Genomic DNA, 17,477 nt, shown 5'->3' with positions numbered 1-17,477 from the left:
TGTGTGATACAGTGTTACAACTTTAAATAAGAGCAAGCATGCTCAATTGAAATTTGAGTGAAACATTGGCCTTTGAATAAAACGTGTTTCTTTTCTTGCTCCCTCCTGCCCTTTCCAATCCAGGTCCTGAGGGAATCTAACAAATTAGCAGAAATGGAAGAACCACCCTTGCTTCCAGGAGAAAATATAAAAGACATGGGTGTGTAATGGTATTTTTTTGTTGAATTTCCTTCTCCTTCCTGAGTATATAGAATGTTCAGTGCTCTCCGTGTGCAGAGAGTAGGCTCACTGTCCAAGACACCTCATGTCTGACCGCGCTCATTACTGCCAACTGTCTTAGCGTTTGATGCGTCCCGTAAGCCTGGATCTGCTACATATGCTGGTCATGTTTGTGCTTGGACTGCTGTGAAACAGACACGCTGAATTATATCCTGCTGCTTCTCTGGTTAGCTTTACATTCGCTGAAAGCAGGTGCCTTTTTCTTTTTAACTGTCGCTGAATTTTTTAAAGGGAACTTCATTATTTTGAATAACTGCAGTAAGATATTGGTTTGCCTAGAGAAAACATTGACTTGTCACTTTGTACAAGTAGTAATTCTCAAAACATATTCTTTCTGCTTCCTTTATTTTTTCTATCTTGAATAAACTCAGATCAAGTTTTGTGTTAAAAGATCTCATTTCCATCACAAAGCAAGCTGTTTGCCTGTAGTTGCTTTCCTTTGCAGCCTAAAGAACTAAGCGTTAACTTATTGTATGGACTGGAGACAAGCATTTAAGATTGTTTTTTTTTGTCCTCATGCTTTTCCTATATTACATTTGTGTGTAATCCAGAAAATACCGGAGCTCTTGTGATAAGAAGTAATTAATTAGGAGAGTAAATGGTTTCCTAGCCAAAGAAACACCACCTTTCACTTTATTATCAATTATAATTTTAAAGAGGACTTAATAAATGTTTAATTTATCCTGGCCAGGTGTCATTCTCTGTATAAAAATAAGAAGGCCAAAATGCTTGCCCTACAGTGCATTTAGTTCCTTTGCACTTGGCAAGATATTTGTTTTTTTGCTTTTAACTCTTGATTGAATACCTCCCCAGTTTCCTTTTTGCCCTCTGCTCAGCCTCCTGTATGCCCTAAGTTCTTGCTGTGCTGAGCTACTGAGTTAGGTACTCTGTGTTATCAGCATTGGATGTTACATAATAACAATGGTTATCGTTATCAAATGCCACTGTCTCATGTAATCATCCTCACAGCAATCTTCTGAGGAAGATATTCATCCCATTTTGCAGATGAGGAAACTAAGGCATAAGGAGATTACATAGCTAGCAGGTGTTATAACTAGTCTTATGACAGTGTTTTGCTCATCTGATCCTAAAGGACATGCTATTTCCACTGTGATAAATAGCCTTATAAAAGACTCTGAAGTTACCACTCCATCTCTTGTTGACTTCTGTTCCTTTAAAGGCGATGCTCTTATAGGACTTTGTCCTTGATCCATCTTCCTTTTCCCTCTTGCATGCTCTTTTTGGTTGGCCATATCTAGATTCATAGCTCTAGCTACCATATATTTACTGATGACTCTAAAATGTGTTATTTTTAATGTGAACTTCTCTCCTAATGCATATAAACAAATGCCTGTGTGCTGTATACATGCTTTTGGGTGTCCCATAGATGTCCCTTATACTGAACATCTCCCAAACTGAAATCATCACCTTTATCCCTAACTTTACTCCTTTTCTTGTCTTCTCTCCCTCCGTTAATACTAACACCTGTTGTCCATTCACTCAAGGCAGACCTCTCAAGAAATCATCCTAGACTCCTCCTTTTTTCTGAACTCTGATATCCAGTGAGATCCAGAGGACTCAGTCTCTAAGAATTTCTTGAATTTCTCCTTTTCCCTCAACTGTCCTGAGTCATTGGAGTCATATTTACATATATTGAATTTCAGGTACCTTTGAGAAACTTCCATTGAAGGTATTATGCGGAGATATATTAGGAGCTTAAGAGAAATTTCAGTACTGGAAGTCCAGATTGTGGAATCATCAGAACATAGATATTTGTTGAAAATGAGAGAAGGGAATTAACCCAGAGAGCATATTGTGAGGAGGGAGCCAAGAACATAGCTTCGGTGAACAGCTTACAATCCTGTAGAAGAGGAACCCAGGAGGGAAATTGCCAAGTGGAGAGTGGGATACAGTGTATCACTGTAGAGAGTGAGCCAGATTGTGTATTTACCTTTGTCCAGATAAGTACTTTCTTTCTCCACTTCTGTATCTTGGGTTCAATTCTTCCTCTGCATTGAGAGCCGTCTCACTCTCTCTGCCCATCTAAAGGATACCTGTCACTGGGGCACTACTCACATGCCTGTGTTCCTGGAACCTTTACTGATCCTCCGGCTGAATGGATTTCCCCTTCAGTGTATTACTTAGAGTATGTTTTTGTGCCTCTCTTTCTGTATAGATTGCCTGCTCTCATATATTTGTATGTATTTTATATCCTTATAATGTGTATCGTCAAGGTCATTTTAGTCCACCTTGAAGAAAGTCCTTCCTCTGTGAACTCAGTGAAAATTTCAGAGGCTTAGTAAATCTAAACTCTTTTGGCACCACTAGGTAGTATTAGTATTGTAAAATTTAGAGGAATACCTAATGTATTAAATCTTCTGATTCAAAATAATCTATGTAGACTTGATTATGTGCAAAAAATATGTTTAATGTGAAGTGTAAGGCTCGAATAACCTATAATATGTTAATTCATGTAGAAAAGGCATTTGATTTTTAGTTGGTCTAATGTAAATCTGTAGTTTAATTTTTTAAAAGTTAGAGTAGTGTTAGGAACATCAGCAGAATGCTTTAAGGAGGTAACAGTATCAGAGTATTGTGGCCTGGGTGTATCAGGAGTAGAGAGAACTCCAGACTACAGCCTTTCAACCCCTAATACAGGAGTCAGATCTCACTATGTTAGTGGCTTAGCTTTGCAAGACGTGATGGAAAGATTTTGAATTTGTAGTCAGAGGGAGTGTATTCAAGTCTTAACCTTAGTTACTGGTTCTGAAACATGAGGCTATTTTCTGAGCCCTGGTATTCTCATCTAAACTTTGTAGGTGTAATTATAGGTCTTATATGCAAGGTGTGTTAGGAAGGTTAAAGGAAGTACTCAGGTGAAAAATACTTTACAAACTCTGGATTGCTAGGCCATCCATGCTGGTTGTTACTATTGTCATTTGCTCTGCAATGGTTCCTGGTCATACGCTCTCATCTACTTAATACAGACCTTACTAAGCATAAATTCTCTTATCAGTGTGACATAGCTGCCACCAGCCTGAGGAAGAAGGATAAATGGCGCAGAACAAAGCAGAGCCTTATGTATGTATAGTACTTCCAATTTTGGAAGTACTCTCATGAATTTATTCATGATTTTAGAATACAGGGTAAGGTGTAACAAAAAACATTGGACATATCTTATAGTAGCATATAGAAAAATGAGATTGATTTTCTTGTGTGAGTAAGGAAACTGACTCTGGAAAGAATCCAGAAATGTTTTAGTAACATTGAGTAAAGCTTTTCTAGTTGAGGTAAAATTTTCTAAAGGCAAGAAAATGTATGCAAGGCAGGTTTATGTATCTTTCCTTAATGATGGGTTTATTTAATTTTAAAAGCTTTCCTCTAAATGAAGCATGCATAGGAACAGTGATTTAAAAAATGTAGCCATACTTGAACATTCCCAAGGGAACTATTTTGAAGGTTAGAAATGTTTGTTGTAAGGTCAGTCTCATTTCAGATTCCATACAAAGCATTCAGTCCTCCAAAGTGGTGAGTAAAAAGCCAAGTCAGGAGGTTGCAATACCATATTCATACGTATTTTATGTCCCTAAGTTCTCCCAGAACTCCCTTGGAAAGTTGTTGCAATTTGTTGCTGCTGGTTGTGCCTTACTTTCTTGGAATGATGAAGATATTCCTTTGTTTGCTCATTTGCTGCTATAATGACATAGCAGGGATTTATGAATATTTTAAGATATGAAAAAGCTCATAGTGGGCATTATGAACTCTACTATATTAAATATTATTTTGAGCTAGTGTTAGCAAGTTATCTTGCTTCATTAATGGATATTTAAAAAAGCATAATGCTGTATAGATTCATCATTAATCATGTCATAGAACAATGCTTGTGATTATTTCTCTACAAAGTTTGACATCAGTTGCTTGGTCAGAAATACAATATCCTCTTATTCTACTATTATTTTTCTAAGAAATTATATTTCAAATATGTTGCATGTCTCCTGCAATATTTTCCCCGTAAATATAATCAGGTCAGGAGTTTCTGATATTCGGTGTTCCAGATCTGTTTTCTGAGGAATGTTGACAAATTAGACTGACCAGAAGCACAGCAGATTGGGAAGATGATCTAGAAACTGTTACGATGACTGGTGTCTGTGGCTTGAGACATTTCCATTTGTTAACCACTATAACTATGTCATTTCAGCCACTACTTCAACTTCCACACACACATTATCCAGCAGGGAGAGCTCTAGCCTATTCTTCTGTCTGAGGGCAGGTGTTGTCTCTGCCTCCTCAGTCCTTCCGCTTACTCTGCATCCGCTCCGGGATTTCTGGGCGGTCAGAAGCTTGGATTTGACTTCTGAGTCCTGTTTGATTCACTGATTCTGTGATTTTTGAGCCCGGGTTAGAATAGCAGGGAGAATTTTATTAAATTTCACTTGTGAAAAAATGAGAGTGCAGTTTTTAAAAGTGCACAATGTATGGTAAACTGTTGCCTCTTTGCTTTTGCAGCCAAAGATGTGACTTATATATGTCCGTTCACTGGTGCTGTACGAGGGACTTTGACTGTCACGAATTACAGGTTATATTTTAAAAGCATGGAACGGGTAAGACTGGTTGGACTAGATTTTTTATGTGTACCTCTATGTGTGGTTTGTAGTTTTGTCCATTTTTGATCATTTTTAATTAAAGCATTTCTAATACAGATCATTATATCAATTGCCCAGTTTTAATTGCTGTTTTCTTTCCTTCCTTTAGGATCCCCCATTTGTTTTAGATGCCTCTCTTGGTGTAATAAGTAGAGTAGAAAAAATTGGTGGTGCTTCTAGTCGAGGTGAAAATTCTTATGGACTAGAGACTGTGTGTAAGGTAAATGTTATAATATTTATGCAATTTTTTATTTGGTTTGAAAAGCTTTTGTGCTAAATGGAACTTGTGTGTAGAAGCTAGTTTCCAAACTGTCAAATAGATTTCGTACTGGAACATCATCTAGAAGACAAAAACGATTTGGAGTAATAAAAGGTGCTCTCTCATGAATTAGTCTTGAATTCCTTTGGACCCAATACAAGCTACTTTGACATTGATTATTTCATGTTTAGCCTCAGAAAATCCTGAAGTAGGGATGATGGAAATGATTAGCTTTAATTTACAAATTAGATGCGTAGGGGTGTGCCTTTGGAGTGGAAGAACTGGCCCTGGTGCATTCGTCATCACCTGTTATTCCAGTTCTCAGTTTTTCTGCTTCAGGAACAGTGGTGGGGAAAACTTGACATTGTAGACTTTCTCTATTTTCTTATCTAACTCCTATTCTTTTTTTTCTCTCACGATCGGCTGTCTTATTTTCCTCACCATATTTACCTTTGCCACAATCTCTAACTCAGAGCATTTACCTATTGTATTTATCTATTTAAAAAAATTTTAATTCCAGTGTAGTTAACATACAGTGTTATATTAGTTTCAGATGGACAAAACAGGGATGCAGCACTTCCATACTTTACTCAGTGCTCATGATGATAAGTGTACTCTTAATTCCCTTACCTTTTTCACTCATTCCCCTCCTCCCAGCTCCCCCTGGGAACCATGTGCTTGTTCTCCACACTTAAGAGGCTTTGTTTTGGTTTGTTTCTCTCTCTCTCTCTCTTTCTTTTATTCATTTGTTTTGTTTCTTAAATTCTGTGTATGAGTAAAATCATATGGTGTTTCTTTTTCTCTGATTGGCTTATTTCTCTTAGCATTATACTCTGTAGATCCATCCAGTTTGTTGCAAATGGCAAGATTTCGTTCTTTTTTAAGGCTGAATGTATGTATACACACACACATAGACACACAACATACATACACACAGCTCTTCTTCTTTATCCATTCATCTACCAGTGGACACCTCGGGCTGCTTCCATAGTTTAGCTATTGTAAAAAATGCGTCAATAAACATAGGGGTGCATATCCATTTGAATTAGTGTTTTTGTATTCTTTGGGTAAATACTCAGTAATGCGATTATGATCTGAGGTAGTTCTACTTAAAATTTTGAGGAGCTTTCATACCTTCTTTGCTGTGGCTGCATCAGTTTGCATTCCCACCAACAGTGCATGAGGGTTCCTTTTTATCCACATCCTCACCAACACTTATTTCATGAGTTTTTTATTTTAGTCATTCTAACAGGTGTGAGGTGACATCTCATTTTGGTTTTGATTTGCATTCCCCTGAATTTCCCTGATGATGTCTAACTTGTATTTTTTAAATGCATTGATGCTTGAACGAGAGTTAGACTTTTACACTTTCATCATTCTGTTCAGTCATAGATATTTCATACCAGGTGCTACTTCTTTGGTTGCTGTTCTCAATATGGCCTAAGTAACACCTATGCATATGTCATTTTTTTGTTATTATTATTATTTTTTAACATTTATTATTGAGAGACAGAGCATGAGCTGGGGAGGGGCAGAGAAAGGGGGAGACACAAAATCCAAAGCAGGCTCCAGGCTCTGACCTGTCAGCACAGAGCCCAACACGGGGCTCGAACTCACAAACTGCAAGATCATGACCTGAGCCGAAGTCGGACGCATCCCCGACTGAGCCACCCAGGCGCCCCATCACCTGTGCACACGTCAATTCTAGATTACCTTAACTTTGCTTTGGTTCTTCTGCCAGTGCCAAAAGTGAAAGCAATTGTACCTGCATAACTTTCAAGTTACTTTCTTACTCTGCTCTTAGAAGTTTTGTAATTCTGGTAACAAAAGTAGTGACCTAATAATTATTTTTATGCTTCTCCACTGTAGTCAGAAGGGCTCTAAGAGTGCAGTGGCTTTCAACCATGTGTCAGGGACATTGTCTCCTGGTCACATTTCTGTAATCTTACAGTAAATTTGTAGAGTCCCTGCTGTGGTACATGTAGATAGCTCTGTGGTTGACAGAGTGATTCTCAATATCTCTACTAGTGGTAAAGATCTTTACTGAAGTAAAACAAGGTATCAGCTTAGATTTCTACACGTACTTGTTTTTAAACATGGTAGAGATAGCATCCTAGTTTTGGGCCTGATTTGTAATAAAATGTTCTGCTCGTTCATGTACTGCAAGTGCATTGTACTGCAGTGTATCTGTATTCAGTTTTACAGAATGGGGTCTATTTTTAATTCTGCCAGATTAAAACACCAAGGTAAAATGGATTGTCTTGAAATTATTCTTAATCCCCAAGTTTTTCTTAGTGCAGTTAAGATGCCAGTAAACCAGAACACGAATGTCTATACTCAGCCTGAGCACAGAAAACTGCTTAAGGACAAATAACAGAAAAGGGAGCCTCCTTGGTCTTTAGATCTGACTTTAGAGCCTGCATGATATCAACCAAACAATTGAGGATATATTTGCTAGGACATGGTTAAAGAACTTGGACATGGAGTAGACAAAGAGATTTAGGCAGTGTTTGATTTTATCAGTCTAGTAGCAGGAAGCTTACAAGGATCCAATGAAAATGATTTCTGGGAAGGGGTCATAAATAGGAAAATCATCACCAGGCATAATGGGAATGAAGATACTTATGAAATATAACAAGAGCTAATCAGGTTTTTAATAGGGAAATGTTGACAGAAAATGGGCTTTCACAGGGGAAGGACATATGCTGAGCTGTGTATCAGTCATAGTAAGTTTCAGATATATTATGTTTCATCTCTAGTGCCTGCATCAGATGCTCTCTCCTTTACTGGCTTATCTTGAGTAACTAGGCAGACATAAAAATTTCTGTCCTCTGAAAAAAATAAAGGATGTACAAGAACTGTGTGGACAAAGTTATACACATTATTAAAGAACTTTAAAAAATTGATGAGTAGACACAATAGCCTAGAGATTAGAGTACCTTGTGGTTTTGAATATTTCTTTCAATAAGGCATTGTGACTTTCCTGCCTTTAGGAGCTGTTGTCCTATTTCTGTATCCCACATTCACAGGTCTTAACATTTTACAAGATAGTTCCAAGTTACCTTATGTGTTCATTCAAAAAAAGGTGAACAGTTATAGATGACTAGGGTCCTAATTTTTTTCTAGGATATTCGGAACTTACGGTTTGCTCATAAACCTGAAGGGCGGACAAGAAGATCCATATTTGAGAATCTAATGAAATATGCATTTCCTGTCTCTAATAACCTGGTAAGATGTTTGTTTTTTTATCTTTGGAAAGTGTGTATTATAATTTTTGTTGTACTATAAAGAAACTTGTCTAAGCTTCCTAGAAACTACATTTACGATCCTACTTTGCCATTAAACCAAATGCATAATTTAAGTTTAAGCCAATCTCTTGGAACAGTTCTTTTTTTGTAGCAAATAAGGAAGCTGGACTAGCTGATTTCTGAGGTCCTTTTCTACCCACTGACGTTCTATAATTATGTGATCTTTCCATCCAGGGCATTTCCATGATGAAAAGCTCTCTGTGGTCTTCATTAGGATTTTAAATCTTTTTTTTTTTTTTTTTTTTTTGGTTTATTTATTTATTTTGAGGGGTGAGGAAGGGCAGAGAGAGGGGGAGAGAGAATCCCAAGCAGGCTCTATGCTGTCAGCACAGAGCCCAGTATGGGGCTCAGTCTCACGAACTGTGAGATCATGACCTCAGCCAAAATCAAGAGTCAGACAGTTGACCGACTGAGCCACATAGGCGTCCCTGAAATCTCCCTTTTTAATTAGTAGCTGAGAGTTGAGTCCAGCAATTTTAGGAGGAAAGGGTGGACAAATACTTAACTGAGCTCCTGCTGTCTGCTAGTCATGATGTTAGGCTCCCTCATTTATATTATAAATCCAGCTTCCACAGTAGCCCCATGGTGGGTGGCAAATATTATTTATCCCTATTTTGGAGTTGAAACCAGGATCAGGTAGGCAGTTAACTCCAGGGCACAGCTAGTAGGGAGTAATACTGGTCTTTTGACTCTCCCTTTGAATGTTTTTCATCATAGTTGTTTCTGTCATTCTATTTAAGTGATAAGATGTCTTTTTCGGTATACCGATTGTATGCCAAGAAATAATAGGTTCAGTATGTTTAGAAAATGTAGCATAAACTTCAGCTGTTTAACTGCTGACATCTTGGATGTCAAACTGATTAATTATATCAGAAGATGTCTTTTGTTATGTAAAGTCTTTCATTATTTAGAAGAAGACCTAAGCAGCTGATATCTGAAGGAAATGTGGTGATATGTTAACATTTGATAAATCTTGGTGGTGGGCCTCTGTGCTTCTCAATATGTTTGAAAAATATGAAAAAACAATATATTTTCAAAATTATAAAACAGGAGCTAAAATAGCAATATAAAAAAATGACACCAATACAAAATATCCTTACAAATGAGTAAATGAAAACTTTGGGTATGATAAGGATATGTTTCTGATTCATTACCTCCTTAAATGTCTTTTTTTGTTGTTGTTGCTATTAACTCTGTTTACTGTTTTGTAGCCTCTTTTTGCTTTTGAATACAAAGAAGTATTCCCTGAAAATGGGTGGAAGCTATATGACTCTCTTTTAGAGTACAGAAGACAGGTATGTACTTTTTTTCTTTCAATTTTAATGTTCTGGATTATTTTCATTACAACACAAAGCTTAAGGGTAGAAATAAACAGCTTTATATAGTTGTATGGGTTTTATTGTTTTTTTTTTTGTTTTTTGGGTTTTTTTTTTAATGAAGCCTAATCCTGATTTCTTGTCTGCCTTTCAGTTTCTTTAAACTGGTTTGAGACAATGCCAGTGATCTTTTCTTGTCTAAGAGCTTACAAGTAAATCAGCTTAATTAAAAAATGTTTAATAGTGGTAAAAATTAAATGGTAAATATATTTACATTTTGATAATCTTATATGCCATTCAACATTATTCACTCATATTTTTCTTTTGGATATCCTATAATTCTAAAAAATTTTATAGTAGTTCTGCTTATACCTTAGCTCCCTATGAAGTTTTAAAAAAGTTTTAGACCTTCATAGAGGACATACTTCTACATAAAATGTTAACAAATCAAATCTGATAGTATACAAAAGAGATAATACATCATAACTAAGGTAAGTGGGTTTAATATTAGAAAACCTATTGGTGTGATTCACCACAGGAAGAGATGAAAGCAGAATTCAGTCTGGAAATCTGTGTTACAGTCTACCATCTTCCGTGTTCTTTCTTGGCACACTACTTCCCAGAGCCCTTATACTGAATATTTAAACTCTCCCTAAAATAGCCTTTGTTTTTAACTTTGCACACATTCACTGTGCTTTCTTGAGAACTTAAGTTCAGGTACAGTGATTATTTCTTTGGTAACAATCCTTGTTTCTTTGTTTCTGAATTCTAGATTTCAGATATGAAAATAAACTGTGATTTTTGTCTTTAGATCTCAGACATTTCATTTGAATTATATGCTTCCGATATACTTAAGTGTGTTTCACAAAGCAAGGAGGGATAAAAACCCATCACCCCACTAGATAACTAAAGATACCCAAATGGTTTGAAACGGAGTCTGTTGCTCAGTGCCATGTGGTCAGTAAAATCGAAAATTTCTTATTCAGTTATAAAGTCAGCAGCTTGGCAGAGTATGAAGCAGAATACACAAGAAATGGATCAATTAAAAATCAAGAGTCTACAAGTAACATTGCAAGATATTTGCTACTTCAGAAAATCAGTGTAAGAATTAGGTGGGAAGGCAACCAGAAAATCTAACCGATGTCCTTAGAATGGTCAAATGCAGAATATTCTCAGGGAATCTGGGCAAAAATTGCCTCCTGTTCTAGGAGCATTCACCATAGAACTTAGGAAGGCAGGCAAGAGAACTGTGGCCACAGGAAAGAAATGTTATTATTAAACAGAAAAAATAAGTTAAAGAGTAAATGAACAGTTATACCCTAATTATAAGCTTAGAAAGTGTGGCAGTCAGAACACTACATTAAATGATATAGATGCTTTATGATCTTTGACTTTCTGGCTGAATTTTTGACTTTATTTTTCCTGCAGAGTTAAGATACTTTGTCTCTGAGTCAATGCAGCCAAATCATACTGTAAATAATATTGTATTTTTTGTAGTTAGAAGATTCAGGTGTTAGGGGCATCTGGGTGGCTCACTTGGTTAATCGTCCTACTTCGGCTCAGATCATGATCTCATGGTTCGTGGGTTCGAGCCCCACGTCGGGTTCTGTGCTGACAGCTCAGAGCCTGGAGCCTGTTTCAGATTCTGTACCTCCCTCTCTCTGACCCTCCCCTGCTCATGCTGTCTCTCTCTCTCTCAGAAATAAAAACATTTAAAAAAAAAATAGAAGATTCAGGTGTTAGAGTTTTGATATATATTAAATTTATTATAGGAGAAAATGAAAATGATATTTTAATATAAACCTTAAGACTAAAGATAAAGCATCAGAGTATTCCTTTTAAATTAAAAAAAGATTCAAAGTGGTAATCCTTGCACTCTGCACAGAATTCAAAAGTACAAAAGGGTATATTGAAAGGTAGGTTTCCCTTCCAGGACAGCCTCTTCCCTCAGCCACCCCAGCTCCTCTCCCTTTAGGAAATCAAGTTACTGGTTGCCTGTGTATTCTGTCAGAGATCTTATGCCTACAAAGCCTGAGTATGTGTGTACGTTATTTTTTTTAGCCAGATAACAGCTTACTATGCACACTCTTCTGTACCTTTCTTTTTTATTTAATGGGTTTTGAATATCATACCATCTCAGAAATACAGACCTCCCTATTTTTTTCTTTAAAATTGAGGTATAATTCATTTTCCATAAAATTTACCACTTTAAAGTGTAATACCACTTTAAAGTGTAATAAAGTGTATTTATTTATTTATTTATTCGTTTATTTATTTATTTTAGAAAGTGAGAGAGAGAGAGAATGTGAGCAGGGGAAGAGCAGAGAGAGAGGGAGACCCAGAATCTGAAGCAGGCTCCAGGCTCTGAGCTATTAGCACAGAGCCTGACATGGGGCTTGAACCCACGGACCATGAAACATGACCTGAGTCAAAATTCAGAGTTGGACGCTTAACCCACTGAGCCCCTCCACTGATTTTTAGCATATGCACCGAGTTGTGCAGCTATTGCCACAAATTCCAGAGCATTTAGAAGCCTGAGTTTGAATCCTGTCTCTAGCTCTTACTTTGCCCTCACTCTTAGGTATGTGCTTTTGAATGAGTCACTCATGTCACAGTGCTTTTATTTTTTACTTGGTCATAGGAACTCATTTATAGGAATGTTTGAAGGATTATTAACATACAGGAAGGTATTTTATGAATCAAATCTATTCAAATAATTATTATTGTATTTATTACGCTGTAAAGCTCTGAAAACAGAAATCATGACTGCTTAGATTCATTGTGTGCAGCTGCTAATCATGAAAGCCACATTAATTTTGTAGACCTATACATTATAGTGCTAATCATATATTATTTTTAATGGGAGAATCTATTAATAACTGTTTAAACTTGTTATATAAGAGGATGTTCTTTAATTTACTCTTTTTTTAAAAAAGTTTATTTATTTTGAGAGAGAGAGAGAGAGAGAGAGTATGAGCAGGGGAGGAGCAGAGAGAGCAGGAAAGAGAGAATCCCAAGGAGGCTCTGTGCTGTCCGTGCTGGGCCTGATGTGGGACTGGATCTCATGAATCATGAGATCATGACCTAAGCCAAAACGAAGAGTCGGACGCTTAACCAACTGAGCCAGCCAAGCCCCCTCTTTAATTTACTTTTTTTTAAATATATGTTTATTTATTTTTAAGAGAGAGAGCACACGAGCAGGGGAGGGACAGAGAGAGGGAAACAGAGGATCCGAAGCAGACTCTGTACTGACAGCAGAGAGCCTGATATGGCTCGAACTAACAAACCAGGAGATCATGACCTGAGCTGAAGTCAGATGCTAACCGACCAAGCCACCAAATTTATTTTTAAAAAAAGTTTTATTTATTTGTTTTGAAAGATCATGAGTTGGGGACGGGAGAGAGAGAAGGAGAGAGAGAATCCCAAGCAGGCTTTGTGCTGCCAGTGCAGAGCCCAATGCAGGGCTCATCCTCTCAAACTGCAAGATCATGACCCGAACCTAAACCAAGAGTTGGACACTTAACCAGTTGAGCCACCGAGGTGCCCCTAATTTACTCTTGGTGCATGTAGTGATTATACAGAGGACCCTTGAAATTTGTGGATAAGGTCCAGAAAAATCAAGTTGCTAAAAAAGTAGAAATCAGTATTAAAGAAATGAACATGGTCTTCTGCAGAAATATTCAGTCATAAGTTAGATGTGTTGCTTGACAAATTTGGAAGACATTCAAGTCCAGTCAAGGAAAACAGAATTTATCCTCAGACCTGGAATATATATCACTAAGGAAAGCTATAATCCAGTTAATTTGGTTGTAACTTGACTCTGACAAATGGATACATTAACTGAAGGACAGTGGTTTGTAGGGAGAATATAAAAATGTAAGCCAAACTCAATTCTTGTTGATATGTCTTTAATACTGTCTACGAAGGGTGTATGCTGACTAGCCAACTCCACTTTTTGGTTTGGAAGGGAATTCCTTTAGTGAAGATAGGTGTGCCAGCTTATCTAAAAATGAGGCAGACTGATAGCCATAAATGTAACGTAACGTAATAATGGTAAGTCGGTGGTTCAGCCCCCACTCTGCCAATTTCCTGAAGAATGTTACCCACTGGTAACAGTAGTTCTCCCTGGGGGTGATTTTTTTTTAAGGATGTGAGAAGGGATTGAAAGATGGGAGTACCTATCTGGGTTGGGCGTGGAACATTAGGATCTCAGGTGATGCTTTTTGATGATCCAACCCTCTTAGCTCTCACTCCCTATTTTCTAAGAGAACTTCAAAAACCAGTTTTGCTTCTAATGAAAGCTTCCTCTTCGTTCATTGATTTATTCATTAATATATTCCTTCCTTCCTTCACTCATCATCCACCCATCCATCAAGTTTATATAGTACTACTGTATACTAGTGGCTAATTCTATGAAACGGGAAAGTACAATCTTGGCTTCCGAAGAGCATATATTTAGTGGAGGATTCAAAGAAGTAAAATAACAACTAAAGTATACAGTGATGAATACAGTGACTGACTTATAAAGCAGGTACTCCACTGAGAGAATATGAGGCCATCTGGGAACTAAAAGTATTTGGTATAGGCTGGATTGGAGTCTGGAGTAGCAAGAGATCAGTGTGGAGAAAATGGGAGTATGAAGGGCTTTGCTAAGTCCCATGAAGGACTTTCTTTTATACTTTTATTGAGAAATAATTAACATACATCACTGTACAAGTTTAAAGCATGATGATTTGGAGGCACCTGGGTGGCTCAGTCGGTTAAGCGTCCAACTTCGGCTCATGTCATGATATCACAGTCCATGGGTTCAAGCCCCGCGTCAGGCTCTGTGCTGGCAGCTCGGAGCCTGGAGCCTGTTTCAGATTCTGTCTCTCTTTCTCTCTCTGCCGCTCCCTGACTCATACTCTGTCTCTCTCTGTCTCAAAAATAAATAAACTATAAAAAAATTTTTTAAAAGCATGATGATTTGATTTACATGTATTGTGACATGATTACCAGAATAGGTTCAGCCAACATCCATCTTCTCATATAGACAGAATTAAAAAAAAAGAAAGAAAAAAATTTTTTTTCTTATGAGGAGAACACATAGGATTTACTCTCAGCAACTTTCCTTGTATATCATACAGCACAGTGTTAGCTGTAGTCATCATGTTGTGCATCACTTCCCTCGTATTTATCTCCCTCGTAATGGAAGTTTGTACCTTTTTACCACTTGACCATTTTCCTTCAGTTTCCCTTCCCCCACCCTGTAACCCTAGAAACCACAAGTCTGTTCTCTTTTTCTGTCCTTTTCTATGAGTTTTTTTTTTTAATATTCCACATGTAAGGGATATCATATAGTATTTATTTTTTTCTGTTTGACTAATTTCACTTAGCATGATACCCTCAAGGTCCTTCTGTGTTGCTGCAAATGGTACAATTTCCTTGCATTTTATGGCTGAATAATATTCCATTGTATAAGTATACCACAACTTCTTTATCCATTTATCCACCAGTAGACACTTAGGTTGTTTCTAGATCTTGGCTATTTTAAATACTGCTGCTATGAGCATGGGGGGTGCAGGTGAGTTACTGTTTTTGTTTTCTTTGGATATATTCCCAGAAGTGGAATTGCTGGATCCTCTCATAGTTCTGCTTTTTATTTTTTGAACATTATCCCATACTATTTTCCACAGTGGCTGAGACACTTTACAATCCCACCAATAGGGTTTTCTCTCTTCACAACCACACCAGCATTTGCTGTCTCATGTTTTTGTTTTTGTTTTTCTGGATAATGGCCACTCTGACAGATGTGAGGTGATAGATTATTGTGGCTTTAATTTACATTTACCTGATGATTATATTGAGAATCCTTTCATGTTTCTGTTTGCCTTTCATATATGTATATATTTGAAGAAATGTTCATTCAAGTCCTTTGACCATTAAAAACATTTTTTTAATTTGCATATAGATGACATACAGTGTTACATCAGTTTCAGGTGTACAATGTAGCAATTTGGCATGTTGCATGAGTTCTTTATATGTTTTGGATATGAACCGCTTATCAGGTACACAGTTTGCAGATATTTTTCTCATAGGTTCTCTTTTCACTTTATTCATGATTTCTTTTGCTGTGGAAAAACATTTAAGTTTGATGTAGTCCCACTTGTTTTTTGTTTATGATGCTTTTGGTGTCCTATCCAAAAAATTGTTGCTGAGATCCGTGTCAAGGACCCCTATTCCTATACTTTCATGGTTTCAGGTATTACATTTAAGTCTAATCCATTTTAAGTTAATTTTTGTGAGTGATGTAATACATGGGTCCAGTTTCATTCTTTTACATGTGAATATTAAATTATGCTGGCACCATTGATTGAAGAGATTGTCTCTGCTCCACTGAGTTCTTTGCTTCCCTGTCAAATATTAGTCAACTATCTATGTGTGAGTTTATTTCTAGGCTCTTGATTCTGTTCCATTAATGTATTTGTCTGTTTTAATGTGAATCTGTTTTGATGACAGTGGCTTTATAGTATAGCTCGAAATTAGGAAGTGTAACAGCTCTGGCTTTGTCCTTTCTCATGATTTCTTTGGCAATTCAGGGTCTTTTGTGGTTCCATATACATTTTAGGAGTGTTTTTTGACTTCCATAATAAATGCCATTGGAATCTTGGTGGGGATTACGTTGACTCTATAGGTTGCTTTTGGTAGTATTGACATTTTTCTAATCATTGAACACAGGATACCTTTCCACTTATTTGCATCTTTGTTCAATTTTTTTGTCATTGTCTTGTAGTTTTCAGAGTAGAAATCTTTTATCTCCTTGAGTTAAATTTATTCCTAAATATTTTATTGTTTTTGATGTTATTGTAAATGAGATTGATTTGTTTATTGTTTTATCAGAAGATTCGTTCTTAGCATATAGAAACACTACTGATTTTTGTATGTTAATTTTGTATCTTGCAACTTCACTGAATTTATTGATTAGATCTAACAGTTTCTAGTCTTAGGTTTTTCTCCTTTGAGAGATTTTTTAAAATGTTTGTTTATTTTGAGAGAGAGAGTGTGAGCAGGAGTAGGGGCAGAGAGAGAGAGCCCAAGGAGGCTCTACATTGTCAGCATAGAGCCCGATGCAGGGTTCGAACCCACAAACCGTGAGATCATGACCTGAGCCGAAGTCGGATGCTTAACCACCTGAGCTACCCAGGTGCCCCTCCATCTCTTTATTTCAGCTCAGGTCATGATCTCACGGTTTGTGGGTTCGAGCCCTGCCTTGGGCTCTGTGCTGACAGCTAACTCAGAGCCTGGAAGCTGTTTCAGATTCTGTGTCTCCCTCTCTCTCTGACCGTCCCCTGCTCACGCGCTCGCGCTCTCTCNTCCCTCTCTCTCTGACCGTCCCCTGCTCACGCGCTCGCTCTCTCTCTCTCTCTCTCTCTCTCTCTCTCAGAAATGAATAAAACTTTTAAAAAATTGAAATAAAGAGATGGATGCTCAACCAACAGAGCCCCAGACGCCCCTCCATTGAAAGATTTTTGACTATTTTTGACTACCGATTCATTTTCCTTACTAGTAATTGGTCTAGTCAGAGTATCTGTTTCTTCTTGAAACAGAATGTGTATTCTGCTGTTGTTAGATAGAGTATTCTGTATATACCTGTTAGGTCCATTTTGACCATAGTGGTGTTCGTGTCCACTGA

General features: G+C 37.2%; 1 protein-coding gene across 3 annotated transcripts in view; it reads left to right on the top strand.

The window, feature by feature from the left end:
• The window catches only part of MTMR2 (myotubularin related protein 2), a 128,648-nt gene that overhangs the window by 67,033 nt on the left and 44,138 nt on the right, over positions 1-17,477 (top strand). For 2 of the 3 annotated variants that reach the window (XM_077779932.1, XM_077779933.1), the window contains 5 exons: positions 124-199; positions 4,786-4,880; positions 5,032-5,142; positions 8,308-8,409; positions 9,701-9,784. In XM_077779932.1, the coding sequence (XP_077636058.1) occupies positions 124-199; positions 4,786-4,880; positions 5,032-5,142; positions 8,308-8,409; positions 9,701-9,784 (468 nt within the window). The remainder of the gene's footprint in view (positions 1-123; positions 200-4,785; positions 4,881-5,031; positions 5,143-8,307; positions 8,410-9,700; positions 9,785-17,477) is intronic. The other variant, XM_077779934.1, reaches the window with a different exon arrangement.

The sequence above is a fragment of the Crocuta crocuta genome, unplaced genomic scaffold (genome assembly GCF_008692635.1).
Source record: "Crocuta crocuta isolate KB4526 unplaced genomic scaffold, BGI_CrCroc_1.0 scaffold98, whole genome shotgun sequence".
Taxonomy (NCBI): domain Eukaryota; kingdom Metazoa; phylum Chordata; class Mammalia; order Carnivora; family Hyaenidae; genus Crocuta; species Crocuta crocuta.
The sequence above is the reverse complement of the archived record's forward strand: the minus strand, read 5'-3'. Positions and strand labels throughout refer to the sequence as shown.